Consider the following 14,359-nt stretch of genomic DNA (forward strand, 5'->3'; position numbering starts at 1 on the left):
TAACAGAACTGTAAAAATAAGAAAAGCATTTTTGTAAGTCAATACAGGAATCTGCTGTTTTATCATTTAGCTTGGGGAAAAAGAGAGTTTGGAATCTCTAGCACTGCTCTAAACTGGTTTAAAGTCCCCATGTGACAATTTTTGTTATTTTAAGAAAACGTTCTCAATAGTGTTTTAATTATGATTATGAAGTTTTTAACTAAAATCTCACAACCTAATTGACTTAAATGCTATTTTTCATGTTGATCTGAAGCTTTCATCTGAAAAATATCCAGAGGGGCGTGGCTTTTGGGGCTGAGAGGCCTTGATCAGGACCCCCACTGTCTGATTATGGTGGTTCCGTGTCTCGCTAGCGTAAATCATCTCCGCTGATCTCCTTTGAGCTGGTTGTCAGCGCGGATGAGGAAGTTGAGAGCTTCACGGACCAAACTTTCACAGATCCTTTACTGCTGCTGTCAAATGAGCCGCCGTTCATATTTCCGTGGTCACATCAAGAAGCTCCGTGGAGTCTGGTGGAGATTTCCCAGCATTCTCAGCTCTGGTACCATAAGTATTGTATGAAACTCACATAAGAAAATCCAGTGATGCTGATTTGACCACAGAAATGTGAACGGCAGCTCATTTGACGGTAGTCAACAGGGTGGAGGAGAAATGTCTTCACATGGGTGTGCTCTGAGGCACAGAAGTTTACATTTAAATGTAAGTAATGACTTTTTGTTTTAACATAAATTACTAAAGTTATAAAACTGATGTTTTTGTGTATTTTCCAAGTTCTAGACTGCTGCTCGCTAACATACATGACGTCATTGAATGGGAGTGATGTCCGAATTAGAAGACACTGTTTTTCCATAACTCTCCGTTTGGACTAAATGTAGGGGTTGGGAGAAGATGTAGGGGAAGAATTTGGATTCATTAGTATCTGTATTTCTGATTAAATAGCTGTAACTTCCGGGGTCCCTCAGGGCTCAATTAGTGGTCCTTTATTATGCAATCTATTGACAGTATGCTCCTCTGGGTCACCTAATATCTAGAAATGACGTGTCCTTCCATAATCATGCAGATGACACTCAGATCTATGTCTTGTCAAGAGGTGAACAAGGTCCAATAAATTCATGTGCCGCTGTATTGAACAAATTAATGTGTGGAAGTTATTTCTTCAATCTAAACTCAGATAAAACTGAAATAATTGTTCCAGAAAATCAAAAGGCAAGTGTTATCTGTCACCTGGAATCTCTCTCTCTAAAACCAAAAGATCAGGTTTGAGAAATAAGGAGTTATATTAAACTCTGAGTTTAATTTTAATAGTCATATCTCATCATTTTCATTAGTATCCTTTTATCATCTGAAGAACGTCACCAATATAAAAATAAAAAACTTTGTTCAAATCTGTGTCGAGTTGGTTGAAAAATTGTAAAGGTCTTCTCACTGGGCTCTACAAATGAGGCATCAAGAAACTGCAACTTGTTCAAAATGCTGCAGATCGAGTCTTGACAAGAAACAGAAAATATGACCACATTAGTCCAGTTCTATAGGTCTCTGCACCAGCTTTCTGTTGTCTGGAGGATCAAATTTAAAACAACTCTGCTTGTCTGTAACTCTCTCTAAGGCCCAGCGAAAGTGCATCTCTGATATGCTAGTTCATTAGGACCCATTTCAGAGTGTAGAAACCTCAGGCTAGAAGTCTTCTTTAGGTTCCAAGAATCCTGTCAGGGATCGTCAAAGCAAAACAGCTTTCACTGATTTACATGCATGTGGAATGAAAGTTTGGGCACCCCAAGTAAAAAGTTGTATTATTGTGGTGAAAAAAACAAGGAAAGATGGAAAAATCTCCAAAATACATCAGATTAAAGATGATATATTCTTATAATATGTAAAAAAATGTTGGCTTTATTTTCTTCATGTACACTTTTAAAATAACAGAGAACAAGATACTGGTGTGTGCAGAAGCTTGGTGATCCTGTGGAGTTAATATCTTGTACTGTCCCCTTCTGCAAGCAAGTATTACAGCTTGTAAAAGCTTTTTTAGTCTGCAAAGAATCTTTCAATATTCACCCATTATTACACAATGAGAGAGAGAGAGAGAACAACATTACATTCCTGTTATACATGAGGTACCAGAAGTAAATCAGTAAAAAGTCGAGCTGCTGGATGACCTCCATTGTTGTTGCTTCTCTTACATTACAATTACAATGACGCCATGACAAACCGCCCAGTGAGTACGAGGTTTAACTGAGTGGAAACTCTCACCAGAATTACCTGGACCGTACCGTTCCACTACTTACTGGACCGGTAAACATTGTGTCCAAATTTTGCTGACATTTGATTGAATCTTTTCTACCTTCTACTATGGAAATGTTTCCTGTGCCACTGGCTACAATACAACTCCAAACCATGATTGATCCACCCCCATGCCTAACACTGAGGCTCTTTTTAGTTTAAGTCTGTTCCCTTTCCTTGCACCTTTACACATTCCAGTGAAGAAGTCAATCTTAATGTCATCAACGTCAAAGAACTTGTTTCCAAAATGCATCAGACTTGTCAACCTGTTGCCGTTTGGAGATTTTTCCATCTGTCCAAGACTTCTTTAAGCACATTGGTACAAATTTTCACCTGAGGTGTCCAAACTTTTGATTCCAACTGTTGGTGGTTTGGAAGAATTTTGCACCGCTTGCCCATATTTCCTTATTTTACCCATAGACTGTAAAAAACAATTATTTATTTATTTATTTATTTTTATATACAGTCTATGATTTTACCTGGGCTAGGGACCAGCAAAAGGAGACCCAGCCTTGGGCCCCCTTGTGGCTGCATGGTAGGCAGCAGCATGAACAGACCCACACTGGATGAAGCTCATCATTCCCTCTGGGACGCTAACCTAGTTTTCCTGCACACCAATTCTAACCCCAGCCAACTGAGCATTCTGTGAAGGCTTTCTTTCATTCTTCATTACAGGATAAAATTGCAAACCAGGACAATCATTTTCTCGTACTTGCACAACTGCATATCTGTCTGACAATAAAATGATTTGCTGACTGTGTTTTAAAGTCCCGCCCTCATTTTATTGTGTCTTAGCCCTGTTTCTCCTAAATCATTCCAGAGGTCAGATTTTCTCTTCAGAAATTTTTGGAGCAAAATTTGTTAAAAAAAAACACATTTTCTCTGATCATAGAAAGAAGAAATGTGAGCGTTTATCTATTCTATCGAATTCTATCGATTCATGTGTTTGTCAAACAAAACATGCAGCTTTTTTTTTAAATTGTTTTTCCTTTTTTTATGTGATTTTGTTTTGTATGCATACTCTCAAACTGTTTTCTTTGTTTTTGTGTGATCACAAACACACATTTTAAATCAACAATTATGTCTCTTTACTAAAGTAGAAATAGACTTTGAGTTGGTGAATGATTGATGATATGAAAAATCTAGATAAGATAAACGAAGCACTTTTACAGTCGTAAGTTTAACATAAAAATATACTTTGTGTAGTGGAACTTTCTCAGGGGCTAAAAGGTGCTTTTGTGTTTGACTTTTATAAAGAGAGTCTTGCTTACAAATATGTCATAAATGTTTTGTGATTTTTTATTTTTTCATTCCGTCCAGCAAATGAACACACAGATTGCAGCTGAGTGATCTCTTGTGATGAACATGTTTTGCTTTTACAATCGGAGTTGTTTGATACTCTGTCGAGCGTAATTTTATAATCCTTTTGCAACTGAAACTGAACTTTATTAAGTTTTAGTGACTTGGACAGAACGAGGAGTGGTGGTGAGGGGGGCTGATGATAACACCAAGTCATGGTGGATGAGTGTCATGAGTTGATTAAATGTGTTGATACTTACACACAGACACTATCACATTGTATCCACACAACTACTTACAAGTAATGAGTCTTTCTATGCAAATTTACAGTATTAACATAATAAAGGATTTATGTCACGAATCACTCTCACAGTCATGCATAGTATTTGCATATTAAAAAAACTCTAATAACTGGTACTGTGTATTATGGGAACAAATACTTGTTGTACCTTTTACAAATTTGTGTTTTGTTTTTTTTTCTGGACAGTATTTTGTCCCACAGTTCATCTGAGGACAGAAAGTCTTCCAGCAGCTGCTGAACAATAAAGTAATGATGACATTGGACTCTGACTTGATTCTGCCTTTCTTTAATCAAAGTTTTCATAGTAAATGTCTAAAACTTGTTTTTAATTTGTAATACTTTCAAATATTTATTTTTTTTGACAAACCATTCATCTTTAAACTCTTTATTCTTTCACTCTTCTGATTTTATATTTTCCAAAACTACAACCTCTTTCTGTATTTCTGCTCTAAATTGCATAAATAAATCAGAAACAATTATTAAATTTACTAAGACCTCAATTACACAATAATCTGCTATTAAACTTTTTTCTAGAATTTCATTCCTTTCTTCTGCCCCCTGCTGTTATAAGAGCATACAGTTCATGTAATGCCCAATTTAGCAGACATTATATAACTAAAATAATTATATTGATACAATTTTTAATATAAAATAATGTTTATGACAAATAAAGGATATCAGTAAAAATAAAAACAGCACGTTTGTTCATTCAATTTTATGTTCATAATTTTATCAAATAATTAATGCAGTAATTACTTTAGATCACTTTGTGATGACTTTACTTTTATCGATTTCAAACAAAAAACAAAATATTCCTAAATTTTGTGTTCCTGAACAGTTACGTGGACCTTAAGAAGACCAGCTCTCAAACATCTCTTCTGTCATGTCTCTATCCACCCGTAGCCTTTGTTATTGCATTTATTTTATTATTACTATTATTATTACATTTTTGATCTAAATCTAGTTTGTTTTTGTTCTTTAAGACATTCAGATGTTGCTAACTGCTCTTCCGCTCATGCGTCAGAGACAAAGTTCAGCACAAACAGCTTTCACTTTCACTTACGAGGAAAGGTAAGAGATCCACGACAGCCAGGAAATCCTCTTAGATTTACTTTATTCACAAATAAACGCGGATTTAAAACAAATGTTGGCTTTATAACCTGGTGTCTTTTATACGGAGGAGCAAAAGTTTGATCCAGTAAAGAATAACATGTATTTCTGTCACACTGCCTTTTTTATGTGCTCTAAATTCATTTATATTTTGCAGGAAACATGTCGTTTGATTTTAAATAACTATTGTTTAAAATATTTTCGTCTTGTTTCGAAGAAAGAAGACAAAAAATGTGGAGGGGGAGAAAAAAAGAAACTAAAGCAGACGACAATCGAGCAGGTTCTCCCTCTGACACTGAACTCTCGGTGAGTAAAAGATACATTTTCTGATGTTTTATTTTAAAGTTGTTTATTTATTTGTTTATTTTTTAACCAAAAGGATGTTATTCGTGTTTAGGATTTAATTTTTAAACATCCTTCCTGGTTGTTGTTGTGGAGTTTATCTGTTTCATGGATGAAACAGCGACATCTAGTGACAGCTTGAAACTGCAGCCTCGGATTTAAACTGGTTTCAGTTTTGATATTATTGAGTTATGACTGAAAAAAAAATGTACGATTATAATATTTATAAAAGGGTTTGTTAATAATAACATATAAGTAACAGATCAATTTTGTTATGACTTATGTACCAATTGTTTTCTAGGACAAAGAGGGAAAACTCATTCTGATGTTAAAGTGGTCTGATTCAGCGAAAAGAGACCCACATCTGCTGAAGAAATCTATTAAACCATGGTTAAAAAAAGAGAAACAAGACTTAAAGTGGTCAGTTATCAAGATCCTGGAGGACAACAGTGCTCTGATAAAGTTTAAACCCCACACAGGTTTAGTAAACCTTTTTCTTATTGTAATTATTTTAGTTGGAACACAGTTCATTGTTTTAATCTTTACCTTCTTTCTAAATTCTAATAATAAAATAAATGTTTTGAGGTTCTTCTTTTTCTTTGTTATTTTCATAATTAAATTTTCTTCCTTTTTCTTTTTAGCTGCAGATATTTTTCAGAGATTACGTGGTAAAGATCTGCATCTTCCCGGTATGCAAACAGTCTCTGTAGAGTCAGTCATTCTGGACTCACCAAAGCTCAACACTCAAACATCAGATGATGCTTCCAAGACGTCTACTCCATCTACATCTGTATGTTCTAAAATACATATAGGCACTTGTAAACATTAGTTTTAACTTAAATAAAGTAATATGACTTTTAATTTTGTTTTAGGACAAAGAACAGACGAGCAGTCAGAGTGATACAGATCACAGCCCAGAACAAGTTGATCACAGAACTGCAAAATCCTCAGATTCCCAGAAAGGTAAGAGGTCTACGGCAGCATAGAAATCCTCTTTGATTTATGAGTGAGTTAATGTAGATGTCAACTTAAAGCTTTAGTTTAACGTTTTATTTTAACTAAAAGTTGAACAAAGGGGAACAAAAAACATTTATTTCTGTCTCCTTCTCTGTTGTTTTGTAGCTGATGTTCAAATGTTTTTATCTTATTTTGAAGGAAGTCCATTAAAACTGGCAACAAACAGAGAAGAACGTAGAGCAGATGACGATCCAGCAGCTTCTCTGTCTGAACTCTCGGTGAGTTAAAGACAAATTTACTGCAGTTATATTTTCACTGTGCTTTATGTTTTACAATAACTTTCCTATCTCTGTTTGGGATAAAAGTTTTAAACATTATTCATCATTATTAGTTTCATCTGTTTCATGGATGAAACAACAGCATCAAGCGGCACATAGAAAAACTGCTTAAAAAGTGGAGAAAAAAAAAGTTTCCATCACACATTTATTTCCTTAATTGTCTTTTATCTGCATATTTTCTAGGATGACACAGAAAAAGATGGAAAACTCATAACTCTGGAGTTAACGTGGTCTAAACCAGCAATAAAGCCCAAAAAATATCTACAGAAAGCCCTTATAGAATGGTTACAAAACAAAAATAAAGACATAAAGTGCTCAGTTGTCACATTCCAGGAGGTCTACAATGCTGTGATAACGATTGAACCCTCTACAGGTACAGTATACATCTCTTGTTATAATCATTTTAGTTGGAACCTATGTAGATGTTTTAATCCTTTCTTTATTTCTAAAACAAATATTAAATAAAAAAAATGATTTAACAACCTGGATTTATTTCTTTCATTTGTTTATCACCACATTTTCTGCTTTTACTGTTAAGCTGCAGAGATTCTTCTGGAATTATCTGGTCAAATTCTGACTCTTAAAGACGGTACAAAAGTCACTGTAGAGTCAGTCGTTCTGGACTCATCAAAGATGAAGACTCAGACAGCAGATGATGGTCCCTCGACTTCTACTTCATCTACATCTGATGTATGTTCTGAAATACACACATGTACTAACAGATTCTAGTTTCTGTTAAGATTACGTAAAATTAATGTTTATTTTAGGATAAAGAAGGTGGAAGGATAGTTTTCTGTGAAAATAATCTGGTTTGTTTCTGCATAAATGAGACATTCTGGTGTCTTTCAGCAATCATCAAACAGCTGCAATTCTGATCAAACAAGTCAGACGGATGCAGATGATCAGGCAGCTGCAGCATCTTCAGACACCCAGGAAGGTAAGAGGTCCAAGACGAATCCTCTTTGATTGACTTCTTTATTATAAGTGAACAGTGATTTGACACAAATATTAACTTAAAATTTTGGTTTAATTGTTTTTTTTTTCAAAGACACAAATGTGTGATCCAGTAAAGGTTAACAATGATTTACTTCACGCTGTCTCTTGTGACGTGGCTCTAAAATATTCATGTTGTTTGACTAAATAACTTTAGTTCAAAGTGTTTTTGTCTTATTTTGGAGGGACAACTGATTGTTCACCAAACCTGAACACTCAGACAGCAGATGATGGTTCCTCGACTTCTACTTCATCTACAAATGATGTATGTTCTGAAATACACATATGCACTATCAGATTGTAGTTTCTGTTAAGATTAAGTAAAATGATTTTTTATTTTAGGATAAAGAAGGTGGAAGGTTAGATTTCTGTGAAAATAATCTTCATAAATGAGACATTGTGGTGTCTTTCAGCAATCATCAAACAGCCCCAATTCTGATCAAACAAGTCAGACGGATGCAGATGATCAGGCAGCAGCAGCATCTGCAGACACCCAGGAAGGTAAGAGGTCCACGACGGACCGGAAATCCTCTTTGATTGACTTCTTTATTATAAGTGAACAGTGATTTGACACAAATATTAACTTAAAATTTTGGTTTAACTGTGTTTTTTTTCAAAGACACAAATGTGTGATCCAGTAAAGCTAACAATTTTTTACTTCACCCTGTCTCTTGTGATGTGGCTCTAAAATCATTCATGTTGTTTGACTAAATAACTTTAGTTTGAAGTGTTTTTGTCTTATTTTGAAGGGACACCTGATTGTTCATCAAACCTGAACACTCAGACAGCAGATGATGGTTCCTCGACTTCTACTGCATCTACATCTGTATGTTCTGAAATATTACATGTGCACTAGCATAATGTTGTTTTTGTTTAGATAAAGTCAAATGAATGTTTATTTTAGGACACAGGACTGGTGAACTGTCAGACTGATCAACTCTCCATCCAAGAACAAACTTCTAATGACAACGAAAATAATTCTAAAGTTGGAGTTGATACTGGCGAACAAACTCTGAGTACCCTATATGATACTTTTGAAATTAGATTATAATTCTAAAATACAGATCATCAAATATCAGTGAAATAGTGATTTGGTCCTAAAGTAGAACTCCACATGATGAAGATACGTCTGTTCTTCACATAAATATTAGTGAGGGTTAATTATCTGAGCAAATAATGTTTCAGTTTTGTCACCTAAGAGTCATGGTTCTAAAATTAGAAATAAACAATTGTATGTTAATATAGAAAGCAAAAGTGTTTCAGTAATAAATCTATTTCCCTTGTTATTTATTAACTGAATGTTTTCTAGGATGACTCAGATACAGAGGAAAACCTGATAACTCTGGTGTTAAACTGGTCCAAATCACCTGAAGAACGTCGAGAATATCTGGAAAAATCTTTAGAGAAATCTCTACAGTCATGGTTGGAAAGAAAAAATAAAGACTTGAAGTGCTTATTGGTCAAGATCCTTGAAGACAACAATGCTCTGATAAAGATGAATGAATTACCAGGTGCAGTATAATACATTATAATATTTTAAACTGGAACTCAGATGACTGTTTCAGTCTTGACTTTATTTCTAAATAATAATAATAACAATGTTGTTTAGAGACTGTGACCTTTCTTCTTCTTTCTTTTGTCTAATATACAAATTTTTCCCTTTTCCTCTTAAGACGGAAAGATTCTTACGAAATTAAAACATTTAAATCTGACTCTTGAAGACGATACAAAAGTCACTGTGAAGTCAGTCGCTCTGGACTCATCAAACCTGAACCCTCAGACAGCAGATGATGGTTCCTCGACTTCTACTGCATCTACATCTGATGTATGTTCTGAAATATTACATGAGCACTAGAATACTCTAGTTTTTAATTAAATAAAGTAAAATGAGTTTAAATGTTATTTTTAGGTCACAGGACAGATGAGCGATCAGAGTGGTCAAGTTTCAATCCCAAAACAAACTTCTAGTCGTCCCAGAGAGAAAGCTGACAAACCCACTGTGAGTAGCTTGAAATAATCAATTAAAAAAATACTGTATAAATGTACAGCAAATATGATCTAATTGTAGTATTATAGTGTATTAAACTTAAGGACTTGGAAATATCTATGAAAATAATCTGGTTTGTTTTTACCAAATTGTCACATTCTGTTGTTTTTTTCTCAGGAATCATCAAACAGCTGTAATTCTAATCAAACCAGTCAGTTATACAAAGTTCATCACACTGCGACATCTTCAGATATTGAAGACGGTAAAACATCTTTGATTTACTTTATTCAGGAGTGAACCATGATCAAGTATCAACTTAAGCTTCAGTTTTACTTTGGGTTTCAAAAAAAAACAAAGCTTTGATTCAGTAAAGAATAACCTTTTTTCTGTCTGTTTGTTAAACTGTTATTTAAAATTTTTTTGTCTTATTTTGAAAAATCAAAAAACAGTGAAAGCTGGAGAAGGATCTAAAGCAGACGACAATCCAGGAGGTTCTCTGTCTAACGCTAAACTCTCTGTGAGTTAAAGACTAATTTAGTGCTGTTTTATTTTCACTCTATTTTATTTTATAGCAAACAGTAATATTAATGTAAATAGTGTAAAATGAGTTTTCATTTCATTTCAGGCCGAAGGACAGACGAACAGTCAGAACGATCAACATTCTGTCTCAACACAAACTCCTTGTGAGCTGAAGTCCAAAGGTGATCAAAGCAGACAGAGCCCCGTAGTAAAACCTGCTGAAACATCTTCAGGGACTCAGAAAGGTAATACATCCACACTGGCCTGTAAATCCTCCTAAAATGGTGATTGACACAAATATTAACTTAAAGCTTTGGTTTAACTTGGAGTTTTTTTTTTTTTTTTAAAGGTTTTATTGAGTAGAGAATAACATTTATTCCTGTCTTCTGTTATGTGGCTCTAGAATGATTCATATTTTCCCAAAAAATATGTCATTTGACTATAAATATGAAAATGTTTTTAATCTATTTTGAAGGAAGTAAAGGAAAAACGAAGAAAGAAGGAGAAACAAAACCAGATGAGAATCCACCAAGTTCTCTTTCCAACGCTGAAGTCGCAGTGAGTTAAAGAGGAATTTCTGATGTTATATTTTCACCCTGATTGTTATCAGTGTTATAATGGTATGTGTTTAAGATTATTAATCTAGAGTTTAAGGTGTTCCATGAATAAAACAGCAACATTTGGTGACATATTCAAAAACTGTGGAGTTATACTCAAACAAATTTCAGTTTTGTCCTTAATGAGTCATAACTTTAAGAACAAGAAAATGTTAAATGAACAGAAAAAAACAATATTATTAACATTTAAAGTAAAGATTTTTGTAACATCTTTAATGTACTCATTGTTTTTAACTGCATATTTTCTAGGTTAAAACAGAAAAAGATGAAGTTCCAATAACTTTGGTGTTGAAGTGGTCCAAACAACCTGAAAAACAGCAAAAATCTCTGGAGAAATCTCTACAATCTTGGTTCAACAAAATCGGAAACAAAGACTTAAACTGTTCAGTAAACAAAATCCTTGAAGGCAAGAATGCTCTGATAAAGATTTCACCCCCTCCAGGTGGAGTATACCTCTTATTTATGTTGTAATCATTTTAGTTGAATACTTTAGTTGAATATTGTGTAATTGATTTGATCTTAATTTTATTTCAATAATAATACTAAAATAATCATTTTGGGGGTAATTTTTCTCCCCTTTGTTTTAACATCAAATGTTCCTATTTTTCTTTTTAAGGTTTGGATATTGTTCTGAAATTATCTGGTGAAATTCTGACTCTTAGAGACGGTTCAACAGTCACTGTAGAGTCACTCATTCTGGACTCATCAAAGCTGAACCCTCAGACAGCAGATGATGTTTCCACCACTTCTACTGCATCTACAACTGATGTATGTTCTGAAATATACATTTACTTACATTTAATACTTTTAACTTAAATATGGTAAAATTAGTTTTAATTTTATTTCAGGACACAGGACATGTGAGCGGTCAGAGTGATCAAGTTTCTGTCTCAAATCAAACTTCTGGTGATGATAAAAATAAGTCTAAAAATGGAGTTGGTCCTGACACTGTGAGTATCTTTAAATTATGATTTATAAAATGATATTATTACTGCACAATACACACTATAAAACAGTAGAGTAACAAATGTATTTTTGTTTAGATTTTAGGACAGAAGAGAACCCAGAATGACCCGGATTCTGCAGCAGAAATCTCTCCTGAAAAGCGACAAAAGCAGAATCAGGAAGATTCTGTGTCTGTTCCAGTGAATTTCTTCTGGTATGTGAGCAGAGTCTACAAGGATGAAATCAAGAGCATAGAAGAAGAGACTGGATGTGAAATGGATGCAACTGTGAACGTCACATTTAAAGGTGGAAGTCAGGACAAAGCTCTCTCTGAATTCACAAACCTCGTCCAGAAATGCTTGAATGAACCCATAGAGTCAGTTATTCCTGTCCAGGATGTAAGTCCAGAACGGTGCAGTGAGGCGTTCAAGCTCATCCAGAAAAATGAGAAAAAAGCTCTGCTCACTCTGACTCCTAAAGAAATAACTGTATGTGGACCAGACAGCGACCAGTTAAAGAGAGTTCTTGAAAGAAATGAAAAACCTGAACTGCTGCATGACGACACCCCCATGAAGATAAAAATGACCATCAAAGATCCTCTCAGTGATGCAGGAATAACGATGGAGGAGAGTTCCTGGAGGAAATTAAATGTTGGTCATTATGACAAAATAAGAAAGATTAAAGAAAAGTTTGATGTGGACTTTAGAGAGTTCAGGATGGATGGAGGTAAAGTTCAGGTGAAAGCTTCTTACAACAATCCTGAAGGAAACCCCAGCATGGAGATTCATGCTGTCAGAGCTCTTCTTCGTCTTTACCAGAAAAGTGTCACATCATGTCTGAACTACAAGAACCTTCAAGGAGCCTCTGGAATCAGTCATCAGCCAAAAATCCTTGAAGACAAGCCAGAAAAGAGATCAACCACTGAAGGAGGAGCCACAGGAGGAGACAGCACAGAGGAAAACTGTCCCATCTGTTTTTCTCCGTTTACTGATAAGGAAAGTCTGAGCTGCAAACACGAGTTTTGTAAGTTATGCCTGCAGGAAGCAGAGAAGAGCAGTGGACCCATCTGTCCTGTCTGCAGAAAAGTCTTTGGTATCATTCAGGGAAATCAGCCAGATGGAACCATGACGTGGATGAAGAGTTCTGCTCCAGTTCCTGGTTTCCCTCACTGTGGAACCATCATCATCACCTACAGTATTCCAAGTGGAAGACAGACGGTACAATTCTCTCTAAAAGGACTTTTTTCACAGCTACCTCTGTTATTTATTCTGGTTAACATTTTTTTACATTCTTCTTAATAGGAGAAGCATCCGATACCTGGACTGTACTATACTGGTACAACTAGAACAGCATATCTTCCAGACAACAAAGAGGGTAATGAAGTTCTGATGCTGTTGAAGAAAGCCTTTGATCAGAAGCTGATCTTCACCATCGGGGCTTCAAGAACTACTGGCTATGAAGACCAGGTGACCTGGAGCAACATTACTCAGAAAACGAGCTTGTATGGAGTACCAGGCAGGTAAAGTTAATCAATTCTACTGTTCAGCTTCAACGTTAGTTCTCCTTAAGTGTTTTACTTGTTCACTTTGAATCTTTTCTTTCACAGTTATGGATATCCTGATCCGAACTACCTGAGCAGAGTGAGGGAGGAGCTGAAGGCCAAAGGCATTGAGTGAATGTGACGCCAGGAGATTTCATCATTAAATCAGAGCCAAACAGAATGATTAAAGAATTCTAACTGACAAAAAAGGAATTAACTTTCAAAAATGAACAGAAAACAATTGTTTTTTTGTGATTTAAGGAATCATCTAAGACCACTTTAGATTTATTTAAGCTGCAAATGGTTCCGATATTAGCAGGCACAACCTCGAAGGAATAAAAAATTGCGATTTGTTTGCTTTCCTTTTTGTGATTGTAAGATTGTGTCAAGAATGATCTTTAAATTAAATTAGATTCTGAGTTTATAAACCTTCAGTGATTTGGTTTGATGTTTGCTCAATAAATGACAAAATGAAACAACATTACAGTTTTTACTTTTCCAAAACTTTTATGGCAATATCTTGACCAGCTCACAAAAGTCATGTTCATGGTCATAATTTTCATAACACTTAAGCAAAAAAAAAAAAAAAAACAATTTAACAAAACTGTAAAAATAAGAAAAGCATTTTTGTAAGTCAATACAGGAATCTGCTGTTTTATCATTTAGCTTGGGGAAAAAGAGAGTTTGGAATCTCTAGCACTGCTCTAAACTGGTTTAAAGTCCCCATGTGACAATTTTTGTTATTTTAAGAAAACGTTCTCAATAGTGTTTTAATTATGATTATGAAGTTTTTAACTAAAATCTCACAACCTAATTGACTTAAATGCTATTTTTCATGTTGATCTGAAGCTTTCATCTGAAAAATATCCAGAGGGGCGTGGCTTTTGGGGCTGAGAGGCCTTGATCAGGACCCCCACTGTCTGATTATGGTGGTTCCGTGTCTCGCTAGCGTAAATCATCTCCGCTGATCTCCTTTGAGCTGGTTGTCAGCGCGGATGAGGAAGTTGAGAGCTTCACGGACCAAACTTTCACAGATCCTTTACTGCTGCTGTCAAATGAGCCGCCGTTCATATTTCCGTGGTCACATCAAGAAGCTCCGTGGAGTCTGGTGGAGATTTCCCAGCATTCTCAGCT

The 14,359-nt window shown here is 35.0% G+C and overlaps 1 protein-coding gene across 7 annotated transcripts in view; it reads left to right on the forward strand.

Moving 5' to 3' along the window:
- LOC112145297 (serine-rich adhesin for platelets) overlaps window positions 1–13,817 on the forward strand; it is a 39,203-nt gene extending 25,386 nt beyond the window's left edge. For 2 of the 7 annotated variants that reach the window (XM_036211865.1, XM_036211864.1), the window contains 18 exons: window positions 7,474–7,561; window positions 7,803–7,882; window positions 8,031–8,118; window positions 8,367–8,443; window positions 8,522–8,629; window positions 8,927–9,128; window positions 9,291–9,442; window positions 9,527–9,616; window positions 9,782–9,866; window positions 10,054–10,121; window positions 10,230–10,368; window positions 10,599–10,681; window positions 10,990–11,182; window positions 11,357–11,508; window positions 11,589–11,690; window positions 11,784–12,902; window positions 12,987–13,204; window positions 13,292–13,817. In XM_036211865.1, coding sequence (XP_036067758.1) covers window positions 7,474–7,561; window positions 7,803–7,882; window positions 8,031–8,118; window positions 8,367–8,443; window positions 8,522–8,629; window positions 8,927–9,128; window positions 9,291–9,442; window positions 9,527–9,616; window positions 9,782–9,866; window positions 10,054–10,121; window positions 10,230–10,368; window positions 10,599–10,681; window positions 10,990–11,182; window positions 11,357–11,508; window positions 11,589–11,690; window positions 11,784–12,902; window positions 12,987–13,204; window positions 13,292–13,361 — 3,114 coding nt within the window. In that variant the 3' untranslated portion in view covers window positions 13,362–13,817. Of the gene's footprint in view, window positions 1–44; window positions 700–4,063; window positions 4,124–4,712; window positions 4,949–5,204; window positions 5,294–5,630; window positions 5,809–5,970; window positions 6,120–6,201; window positions 6,293–6,484; window positions 6,565–6,807; window positions 6,998–7,162; window positions 7,315–7,473; window positions 7,562–7,802; window positions 7,883–8,030; window positions 8,119–8,366; window positions 8,444–8,521; window positions 8,630–8,926; window positions 9,129–9,290; window positions 9,443–9,526; window positions 9,617–9,781; window positions 9,867–10,053; window positions 10,122–10,229; window positions 10,369–10,598; window positions 10,682–10,989; window positions 11,183–11,356; window positions 11,509–11,588; window positions 11,691–11,783; window positions 12,903–12,986; window positions 13,205–13,291 lie in introns of those variants that run through there. The other 5 variants (XM_036211863.1, XM_024270445.2, XM_036211866.1 and 2 more) reach the window with 5 other exon arrangements.
- The last annotated feature ends 542 nt before the right edge of the window (window positions 13,818–14,359 follow it).

Source organism: Oryzias melastigma, linkage group LG5, assembly GCF_002922805.2.
Source record: "Oryzias melastigma strain HK-1 linkage group LG5, ASM292280v2, whole genome shotgun sequence".
Taxonomy (NCBI): Eukaryota; Metazoa; Chordata; class Actinopteri; order Beloniformes; family Adrianichthyidae; genus Oryzias; species Oryzias melastigma.